General features: G+C 32.7%; 1 protein-coding gene across 1 annotated transcript in view; it reads right to left on the bottom strand.

Annotated features, from left to right (window-relative positions):
- The window catches only part of LOC125067844 (nuclear cap-binding protein subunit 1), a 14,615-nt gene extending 2,404 nt beyond the window's left edge, over positions 1-12,211 (bottom strand). The window contains exons 1-6 of the mRNA XM_047676662.1: positions 12,037-12,211; positions 11,176-11,957; positions 10,639-11,057; positions 10,418-10,555; positions 10,073-10,176; positions 35-282 (exon numbers count right to left, since the gene is read on the bottom strand). Of these exons, the coding sequence (XP_047532618.1) occupies positions 35-282; positions 10,073-10,176; positions 10,418-10,555; positions 10,639-11,057; positions 11,176-11,957; positions 12,037-12,076 (1,731 nt within the window). The 5' untranslated portion in view covers positions 12,077-12,211. The remainder of the gene's footprint in view (positions 1-34; positions 283-10,072; positions 10,177-10,417; positions 10,556-10,638; positions 11,058-11,175; positions 11,958-12,036) is intronic.

Here is a 12,211-nt window from a genome sequence, read left to right as displayed (position 1 = left end):
ACGCCTGTAATTTTTTATGAATAAAGTAACTTACCTTAAAGACGTAATGGAACTTTGAAATAGCGGCGAAGCTGTGAGAAATGCTCTTGCTGCCCAAGTTGAGCAACGTCTGAACGAACACGTCTATCTTCAACGGGTTGTAGGCAGTGTGCGCGGCCGTCGAATCTCCCTCGCGCAGAGGATTAGGCAGTTCCCGTAGCACATTCAAAGCTTCTTCCGGTGTACATTTATTGCGAACACAGACGACTAGCTGATGTGCTGCTTCGGTACCGGGTAGAGAAGCTGCGAATATAAATGTCACCGGTTTGTTACATCGTCTACCTCACATAACTCTTAAAATTCTTTAAGGATTTCCTCGTAAGTCTAAGGCATTGTTTTTGAGATTTACGATCCAGAGCTATGTCCAAAGTTCGAACCAAGATTGGGGCCATTAAAAATGTATTAGGGTTTTCTTAGCAAGAGAATCTCAGTAGCAGCCGGAGTCAGATAAAGGAGGAAGTTAGGTATGACATAACTTAGATGTAGCATCGGAAAATTTCGTAAAACCGACTACATCCGAATTAAGTGACTTCAAAATTTTCAATCTCTAGCCTAAGCTTTGAACAGAGATCATTTAGCCTACACACTTTAACTTCACTCAAACTCAGTTCAACTCACTGTATCTTGTATGCTATTCTTATTCCTATCTATAATTTTGAAGCGCAATATAAGTTAAAGAGGGGGTGAAGAAAGGGGGGCCCGATTACTTTTTTATGTACCCTTGCCCATCTAGCTACGCACCTGCTTATGCACAATAATATGTATCGCGCTGTTGACTTGTCATTCATGAGTCAACCACCTTGACAGAAATCGGTAACAGGTTGACAGGATATAAAATGTTTTTTTTTTTAAATTAAACCACAAAAATTATTGTTTCCCAACTACAATTCTAAGAAACAAGATAAAATATATATTTTTCAAAAAACAAAAATTGACTGTGATATACTATGGATGTAATTTAACAGCATCTGAAATAGCATCTAAGAAAAATTTGATAATTGTTTTAGATAACCAGTGAACAATACCTTAATTCAATTGCACAGTACACAACGACAATGCCGTAATGAGAAATTCTAATCTAACACGCCTCAATTAATATCAAAAGATAATGCATATGGTGTACAGGCAAAATTGCAAAAGTATTAAGTAAGTTGTAACAAAAACTGTTAGCAATTTTTAACAAATAGCACATTTATATGGTTTTGTTTCTATCTCCGTTTAATTAGATTTTATTTAGACAGTAAGAAGCATCATAGCTTGACGTTAAATGAGATTGTGATTTGTATAAGCAAATTGTATGTATAGTAATTGATCTTCAGTGAAGTACTAATATACCAAGAGCCGACAGGCACTTCGACTAACAAGCTACCCAAGCAAAGACTTTAATATAGATTTATGCCATTTCGCTCGTTTATGGGTAAAGTTTCGAAAATCCTTCCGAACCTTTGCTCCAAAATTTCAGCATTCCACTCAGTAGTTTTGGCTTGTTCATAGTGTTTGTCAGGACAAAATTTACATGTTTGGTATTCGATGTCTTGATTAATAAATTTACAAATATAGAACGGAATTGTCAGATACACCTGCCAGAAGCATAGGTGTGTACGAAGTTAGTATTTCGAAAAGCATTTTTAAATATCTATTGAAGGAAATATTCTTTGTCAGACTTTAATAAACAACATTGACAACAAGATGGGTTTATGAATTGAATGTTTATAATTAACTGTATGTATGTTTACAAACATTTTAAATTTGTCCTTCACGCGTAGTAGAGACAATCTAACTTTATGCTAACCCTACTGTAATCATTTTGATAATAATGGAATACTAACCATCAATATATCGTATCGTTTTTCAAATTTCGAAATAATCGAATCACAACGACTTTATTTCTACATAAATACTTCACAATAAATAATTCTTCTACAATTTCTTTCAATAATAATCTGGATTCTTTTAAACAAAGTTAACTTCTAAAATCGTAATTAAACAAATAAATTTTCAGGTATCCAGTAGTTTCTATTTCCACATTAATTAACTGAAGTACACTTTCCATCTTGGTTCGCGTGTCCAACTCGCGTTGTCATTTCAATGCATTGAAATAATTTAAAACTTCATTAATAGATTGTTTCAAATACTTCCTGTTAATAAATTATTCCCATGTATAATTTAACATTCAAATAGCGAAACTTATGCAATTCTTTTTGTTTATTGTTATAAGATATGGTAAATATTCATGATTACTTTTTCGTAATCATTCCCATTTACAGTATATACTATTAAATACCTGTATACTAATACTGCTTAAATTTATTTCATATACGAATGTTGATCTATCAATTGATATTTATTGACAATACTTAATCTATTGTAAATAGTATGTTATATGAGTTTTACTACAACAGAGATGCCTACTACTGGTCAGTGATACGTATCTCAGTTGATTTTCAATTTAGTATTTTCGGTGACCGTGTCTTAAAGTATTTATTCAATGAAATAAAAAAGTCTTTAAGAACCGAGTCTATTTTATTTTTATCCTAACCTCCTGTAAGGGATATACCGATCGTCTTGAGTCAATCGCATCAATCAACGATTTCAATATAATGCGTAATGAATTTGGTCGTAAAAATGAAAAAGTCTATAAATCACAAGCATTTTAGTCATACTTGCAGTAAGATTAATAATAAAAGCTTTAGTTAAACTTCAAGGAACCATCAATTCCTTCGATTAGTAGTTCAAAATACGCGTAAAGGCGAACGCCGCGATGGCTGGGTTAACATCAATAAATTTATATTATCAGATCAAATTATGACCTAATTTACTTCGCTTCAAACTACACATATCCAGAAAATTTTAAGCATTGACTTCCATCAATTTTGACGTACTACATTGTTTATTAAATATCTTAACTAAGTCTGTGTTAATAACTCAAGCTCAGCTTTAAGTTTTAAGTCAGTTGCAGTCCTTTTTTATCAGAGTAGTGTAAACGGCCCCATGGGCGGAAACGGGCTAATTAAAGCCTATTTTTTTATGAATATTACTAAGATCCCGAAAGTTTATTGTGACAGTCAATCACGTATTGACAAAGGATATGGTATTTCTATAACATGTTGCACAAATTCAAGACAAGTAATGAAAAGGAAAACGGTTGCAATTTCCTTCGCAAGTACGTATGACGGGTTTACAACATCTATGGTATTGTCTGTAGATCCGTAGATCGTTTTAAAAGAGAAGATAATCATCTATATTTCCAAACGAGGATGGTGTTAATTGTTTCGTGATTTTTGTAATTTCATAGAGGTATAGTTACTACTATACTTATAATATGTTCTAAAGTCTAGACTTACTTATTATTATGATAGTTGTTGTAAATAGTAAAGTGAAATAGTTTTGTTAACATATAATCTCCAAAGTACAATAACGTATTTTTTTATTTTATTTAATCTGTATCCTCGTCGGCTGTTTCTTTTGCCTCTTTTATTGTATTGAGAACAAATGAATTTAATCCGACGTTTAAGACCTTATGTATCTGAAGGATCTGGGCAAAAAATGTTGGCAATATATGCTTAATCATCATTTCCTAGATAAAGAGGATTGTGAAGAGCCGATACGCGGTCGAGTAGATATTTTTAAAAATGCTATCCGTTTCATACCACTTGGCCCGACCCCTATCGTACGATAGAGACCGTTGTATGTCTTGGAAGAAAACACCTATATTTCCTTTTTGAAATATTGTTTCGAGCGATAACGTTCCTAAACGAAATGAGACAATTTTGGAATCTCAGATTCAGCAGATCTTTAACTAAATTTGTACGTTATTTTTTTTTTACTAGTTAAAATTAATTTGAAGAAATAAAACACGATCGCGGAAGTTTTTAAGTAAAAAAAATATTAGATATTTAAACGCTTATAACGTATCATAAGCAATATTTCTTTATAAAAAAAACTTACAAACCTAATTTTTCATAAACATTTCCAAAAATTATGAAAAAAAAATATATTTAAAAAATCGTAATCGCTCTTTGTATAGAAATTTACGGCTTCACAATTCTCTTAAGCATTTGCATTCTTTATTTAAATTAACTTTTTATTATTTCAAGACGGTCAATTCATATCTCCATATTTGCAATGCAACAAGATACAATTTGTTATTATGATTATGTATGACATAAGAATTGATTTTCATTTTTCTAACTGACATGAAAACCACAATTTTCCGCGTCAAGTGGGGTTGGTTACACCACGCATGCGCAGAGACACCGTCAGTTCGCGCTAGCCGGTGCTCTTGCGCCGCACGCGTCATAAAATACAAATACCAGTGGCGGTTTGAGTCGATCGTGCTGTGAAGTGATCGAAGATGCGATCCGCATTGCTTTGCGTTTTCTTTACACTAATTGTAAGTATAATGAACTAAATGATACGTTGCACCGCTTTCATTTGTAGATCACGGCGAAAACACGCGTTTCGAATTTTATTTACAAAATACGTCTTGTTTGTTTAATATTTAAACTGTTTAAATAAATATCGTTATAGTATTATTAAGTGCAATATTTTTTTAATGTCTGATAAACAAGTGAAGTTTTTATTTTTATTTAATGTAGTATTTAATAAAATAATTATAATCGAAATTACTTGAATTAAGTGCACTATAAAAAACTTGAAGCCCCCTTTTTTGAAGTTTGCTAATCATTAGTTGAGATCAATATCACGATGCTGGATAGAGCACCGACCTCAATGTCATGTATTGTCTCTGGATGGGATTTTCTCATGTATGTGGGGCAATAGACTTGGTTTTTATTGTTGTATCTTCGCTTTAAATCTTGTGTTCGTTTTAAATTTGGAATTTCAAAAAATTATTAATAATCACAGCGTAGAATCTAAACTAACTTTGCTTGCTTTATAGACGTTATTCTAAATTTAAATCTAATATTGCAAAGGAAATGTAATATAAAATATCGCGCTCTTAGTAAAACAACGACAGAACTCAAAATTGAGAAAACAAAAAACAGAAAATTATTGTTTATTGTAAAATAATGACTCAATTCTAAAATTAATGAACGAAAATACCTTTATTTTTATTACAACTAAACATATATTTAAGACAAATACGTGTGAATTTCTTACGATTGTATTTATACCAAAAAATATAACATCAATTACCAAAACTAGTGATTTTGATTTCGGTCAGTAGTTAATTAAAGGTGCGATATATTTTAAAATACTTCAAATTTCAGTAAATATATTTATATAATGTCGAAAATCTGCAATTATTTTAAAAATAGCTTTGAAAAGTGACATCAACGATCGTAAATAGTATAGTTCTTTGTTCGTGTGTTAATTTTCATACTTTGCTTAGGCGTTATAAAATGATACGCCTATATTTCTAAACGTGATTCAAAGCTATGCAGAGTACCCTTGAAATAAAAATCGAATGTTAATATCGCTTATGTTACGAGCATCTCCACGGCTCTTAAACATCTAGGTCCAGATGTTATCGAGCAAGATAACATTATATTGAGCGTTAGCACGTGTTAGTCTCTAATAATTTTCGCTTAGCACTTATGCTTTTATTCAAATCTTACTACTATAATATATATAAAAATTAATTTGGATGTTTATTAGTCGCTCTGAACAGATTCTAATGAAACCCACTGTTGTAATTCGCTGTCGTTGTAAATAAATTAAATTTTATTAAATACCATTGAATACCGTTATTATTTTATTTTAAATTAATGTATTAAATAAATATTGTTTGTTTAGTAAAACGTGTAGAATACATTTTTGAATACGTAAATTTGTTTATATTTTCACCAGTGTGTGCAAACTGTTATATGTTAAGTTATATTTATTATATTAATATTGAATACAATACAAATACCGTTATATATGTTAATTGATAAAGTATTAAAATATTTTTGTAAAGATACATACAAAATATATATCAAAGTAGAAAGTAGAAGATATATGAAAAAAATATTGATTATGCGATTTACTAAACGTTGGGAAAAAATTAAAAAAATGTAAAATACCTCAAACATTTTTATAAACAAGATAACAAAAAGTTATTAAGCTTTTAATATGTGGTGTTATTTTAACTAAGTTCATTTCATTAAACGGGAACTATTAAATTAAAAGTAATCTATTAACTATTAAATAAAAAACACTCTGTATAAATATAAAAATAATGATGGAAAGTAATAAAAAGTACATTTAAATACCTCAATAATCGTCTTAAATATTGTCGGAAAATTTAAATTGTATTCGTCGATTGGGAAATCGCTTGATGAGGGTTGGATCGTCGAGCACGCAACAATTGTGGCACGCTATCCGAACGCGCACTTTCCCGCCAACCGCCATTTTACTTTCGAACGCATATTAAAATGTTTTTTTTTAGTATTTGTAATGATTGCATTCGCGACTTAGAACTTATTAATGTCAGTGTTAATTAACGTCGACAACTTATTATTGCAGATACAAAGAGGAAGAATTCGCGCAGAAAACGATGACTTCAGACCTACACCAATCCCGTTGAACGAATGGCACCACGAAAGAAGAGAAGGTCGCGCGGGCACGTTGCACGAAACTTTCAAAACAGACTCACCGCCTTCTATAGCTGCAGTACCTGCGCACTACTGGGAAGACGCTTTGAGACACAGCGTATATCTTACTCTCGTTAGAGATAAAATTGACCAGCTTATTGCCAAGGGTGACGTCATATCTCCAAATAGTAAACCTGACAGTTACGATTCTAAAGAGATCGATGATCACGATCTGTGGGATAAAATTAAAACTGCACCTTTCGATAGAATACCAGAAGAGGAGCCAGCTTATTTCGGTGACGTCACAATAATGGCAAAGGGACGCCTTTTAGAAGACAAAGGCGGCTTTCGATTCGCTGAAGACGAAAGGACGAAAGAAAAATGCAGTGGTGACAAATGCATGGATGGTGTAAAAGCATTTTGGTCTGTCAAACGCGTTCGACAGAGAGACCAAGAAACATCGCCTGGAAAATATCATTACGAGTTGACATTCTCTGTTATCTCTCAACTACCTAAAAAACAGAAGAAGCCATATGAAAATCCGATCCGAACATTTACAGTAAAGGAAAGCTCTCCGAAAGGAATAATAGAAAGACCACAAGAACATCGTAGATTTGATCCAGTATCTTTTCATACGTCACGGCCAGAAAGAGCTGTATGGGTCCACAAAAATATAGCACCATCAAAATCTTTTACAGGAAGAAAACAATACTTTTCAGGGTTAGACAGAATTTTTTCTTCGTTTTTCTCAGACGACGACAATAGTTCATATGAATCAACACAATCTAAGTATAAACCCAACTCATATTCAGGTCAAACAGGATCACAATATTCAAAAATAGGACACGTCGGGGTAGCTGTGGATAAACATCAAATGCCTTATCCGTATAGACCACATCCGGTTCAACATGTACGCCCGCCTCTACAAGCACCACCGACCAATCAAATGCAACAATATTTGGAAGTAGGATCATATACTACGGCTAACAGTAATCCATACGCACACTATTCATATGACCATCGTGTAGAATCAAGCCAATCTGTAAAAACAACTCGGCCAGCTGTCTTACCCACACCTCTACCACCAGTTTTGCCATCTAAAGATCAATCTCCAGATACGACGAATACAATGTCTCTAGAAAGCACGGCATTTACTCCTAACACAATGAAGATACATAAACCTTACAACAAATATAAATCAACACCAGTTAAAGTCAATTACTTATCCGAGCATGTAAGGCCTCCAATTTATAATGCTCCACCCGGTGTTTTCGTTACAATGGACAAAAAACCATTTAAACCGATGCCGCCTTTGAAACTCGTTCATTCGTCTAAGACACACAGACCAAATAAACCAATTGATTTCAGGCCAAGTCCACAAATTTTGGATCAGAGTTCTGACCAAGGTTCATTTTCTGATACAGCATTTAGACCAATAACAATGAATTATGGCGACAATAGCTCATCAGAAAGTAGTGAATCTAGTTATTCTAGTAAAAAAAGCGAAAACAAAAATCGAAAGAAACCTTCGAAGAAACATGAAAGTGTAAGACCACATCGTATCACCACAGCGACGCCAGATATAATAACCGTTCAGTCTACATCGGAGGAAGATATAGAAACAATGGATTGGACTAACGTTTTAGGAGCTTTTACTAAAACCACACCAATGGTGGCTCAAACTGAAAAAATGCTGCTACCTGAAACAACTACACATATGATAACAACGGTACCAGTAACAACCCCTAAAATGATTGTAATTACAACAGAAGCCGCGAAAGAAACAACATTATCAATATCAACAACAGTTAAACCCAAAAAGCGTACGCGACCTCCGCCAAAATTCGTAAAACAAGAAAAAATTAAAAAACACAAGCGAATCACTACTACAACAACTACTACGACTACTAACGCACCAGATAGTGTTACTAAAAAAAGACTATTATACGACCTAACACCACAAGCAAGTTCAGCAGCTACAGGTTCCATGAAACCATTTAAAGTCAATGAATCAAATAACAAAACGATCGTACCCTCGACTTCAAGTACGAGTACAACTACAAGTACAACTACCACCACAACTAAACCAACTACGACGAAAGTAACAACAACAACAACTCAGACACCTAGCACAACAGTGAAAAAATCTGTCAGTTCAACGACACAGCCAAAAAATAAAAATCGATTCCGACAATCAACGTTAATGTATAAAGGAACTTCAGTCAAACATGACAGGTGGAACTCCGCAAATATGCAAAAAAATCAAACGACGACTACATCAATACCTTCATCACTTTTACATAGAAGAAAAGGTTCTAATTTTCATGGTTATATTTCATCAACTACTCCTAGACAACTTGATGAAGAAAAAGAAAAAAATAATCATGCAGATCGGAAATCGGGTTTTTTCGATTTAAAGGCAAGTACTACTAAAACACCCGACGCCACACAAGCCAGTTCTAATTATGAAGAAACTGCGGATCAATATGAAAGTAATAGTGTTTTACCAATAGAAAGGTCACATGAGACAAATGAAGATAATAAAAATTATAACAATGAATCCAAAGATCGTACAGAGTACATATTTCAGTCTACAACTACACCATTTTACGAAGTAGAGCAAACATCATCACTTGAAAAATTAGTGGAAGTTGATTCGACATCGTATACACAGCCTAAAAATAAAACAAAGTGCAAAAAGAAAAAAAATAGTCACTCAACTACAGAAGAAAATATGGATATAGATTTTGATAACCTTACAACAATAGTAGTCCCTACTACAACTACACCTAAAACATCATCAGAAATACCAACTACAAGTGATATTCTTCAAGAACTCTTTAACTTTGATTTTAAGGGTAATAATGATGAAACTGTAAATGATACTGATGAAACAAAGTCTGATTTAGACGAAGAGGAAAGCTTAAATCACGAAAGTTATTCAAAAATCGATACAGATTTTGACTTTTTAGGGGTGTTGAATGGTAAAAAAGAACATAGGTCGTATGAGCAAAACGATTATCACTATGAAAGTGATGATGAAACAGATGATAATGATGAAGACAACAGCTATGAAGAAGAATATGAAGAGAGCAAAATACCTTCCATTGATGACGACGATGATGATGATACTGAATTTGAGTCAGATGAAGACGATGAAGACAAAAATGAAACTAAAAAGTCATTTAAAGACAACCAAGAGAAAAAACACTCTTACAGCTTTTTAGAGTTAATGGCCATGTCATAGACTGAATTTTCTAAATTATAATTTCACTTGCAGCTTTAAATAAGTCACGAGAATATTAGTATATGACAAACGAAAAGGCATTTAAGATATATTTATAATTATATTGTCTGTCAGTAAGTCTTTAATCAAATTCTGTAGCAGATTTTTCAATGTAAATATTTAATATTTAATAATCTATATAAGTCTAGAGTAATAAAGTATTTTTATATACAAGTTAATAAATGTTAATAATAGTGCTGTGTTTGCTTACCTGCACCTTCCATTGAATATTTGTAAATAGGTTCCGGTTTCAAGGGTACAAAAGCTGATAAAGCTTCTGGTGTCATGTCCTTTATTCTTTGATGATATGATAACCTAAAATAATTTTAATTAAGCTTGATCAATATTATAATCAATAACAAATAAAACTAAATAGATTTGTTACATTATAAATGTAAGTGGTATAAGTGATAATGAAACTGTTTCATTTATAAGCTTCTTTTTTCTAAATAATTGTTAATATTAAGTACTAAGATGAAATGATGAAATAAAATGACAATGGTTAGTTTTTGTACTGTGAATGAAATTAAATAATATTTATTTTAAGCCTGCCTACCTGAGACATTTACCGAGAACTTCTCTTATGAATCTAGGTTTTGGATGGTCTGGATCTAGCTGAGCACATGCTTCCCAGTCATCCCAAGACCAACGATACTGAAAGTTACTTATATGATATGCAAACCAATTCACCAATCTGCAATGATAATTATTTATATGAGGTCAAACATTATTAAATTATATTTTACAATTATAATAGTTGATAAACAAGAAACAAACCTATCAAAGCAAGCAATACTCATTGTATCTATCCTCATGAATAAAATTTCTGTAGCTTGAGCCAAAACTTGCGGCATAGTTGAAGGCTGTAGCTTACAAAGCTCAATAAGTATAGAGCCATAACATATTTCCAAATATCTTGGAGTTGGCAAATTGAATAATTCAGCAAAAATTACTTCTACAATACAATATTCTAGCGGTATTTTAGCTTTGTATGGAAAGCATAAAAGTTGGGCAGCACATTCTTTTCTTTCTAAGTGATATGCTTCTATTATATTGTGAAGGTGTTCCTCAATGAGAAATCTCTCGATAGAATGGGCTCCTGGTAGTACTGGGCCATCAGGACAATCAGTGTAATCAAACATACGGAATATTACTCTTGGCATTGGGTAGTTATCACCATCATTGTGTGGTGGAGGCTGAAATGATAAACACACTGATATAAGCTTTTTAGAGTATAATTTTTTTAAACATCAATTTAAAAGTTAAATTAAATATTAATAATAATTAAAAGTGAAAAAATAATTATTTAAATACCTGTATTGTTGGCAATGTATGTTGTAAAGCTTCACACAATATAGAGTCAAATGCAAGATAAGGTCTTGGTATATGCTTTTCAGACCAATTATCTTGTCTGAGCTTTTTAATCTGGGCCCAGAGACAATCCAAGTATTCTTCTTGAAGATGTGGTACATCTGCAGACCAGACTTTTAACGCAGGCCAATGTTTTTTACTACGTTTATTTAAAAACACATCTATTGTTACTAATAAATGATCTAGTTGTGATTCCTTCTTTTCATACAGCTCTCTTCCAACCCACGGCAAGGTTGACAACACAGCAAACACAAACCAATCTCTTCTTACTTGTGGCACTCCATCCTCATTTGCACAATCCACTAGTGTTTCTAATAGAGTAAGTAAAGATGATGCTGCCAACACGTGACAGTTCACCAAGTCAGATATAAATCTTAAGCAATAACGGGCAGCGTTCCATTTACCGGTTTTGAGGTTTTCTTTGAAAGTCTTTACTATGTAATCAACAAATTCGCCTCCAAAGTTATAGTTTTTTGCATTGAGTAAACCAACTAATGTTGCGTATATAGTGCATTTTTCAGGCATTCGTATAGCACATTCAGTTAAAATACGTAAAATTTTCACACGGAATGTACTTAAATCTGCCTCCAATACACTCGCCAATCCCTCTAAATTACTCTCCAAGCTAGAACTGCTCTTTTCACCGACCCTTAAAATAAGGGATTCCAATCTATCCTCGATCTCTTGGTTTTCAGATACACGACGACGTTTTCTATTAAGGCGCTCTGGAATATCAGGAAAAGGTTCAAAATAATTATAACAAAAACTTTTAACCTGTAAACAGTGATAAATCGTAATATTTACCATATCCATCTTCTTCCTCATGGGCCCGTCTACGATTCATGATTATTGTTTAAGATTGTATATTCTACTTAACGTAAACACAGAAGGAAAGAAACAAAATGTAGATATTTATAGTCAAAACTCTAAAAGAAAATCTGTTAGCCAAATCGGCTATCACTATCGTCAAACCAAGTAT

Source organism: Vanessa atalanta, chromosome 12, assembly GCF_905147765.1.
Source record: "Vanessa atalanta chromosome 12, ilVanAtal1.2, whole genome shotgun sequence".
NCBI classification, from domain to species: domain Eukaryota; kingdom Metazoa; phylum Arthropoda; class Insecta; order Lepidoptera; family Nymphalidae; genus Vanessa; species Vanessa atalanta.
The sequence above is the reverse complement of the archived record's forward strand: the minus strand, read 5'-3'. Positions and strand labels throughout refer to the sequence as shown.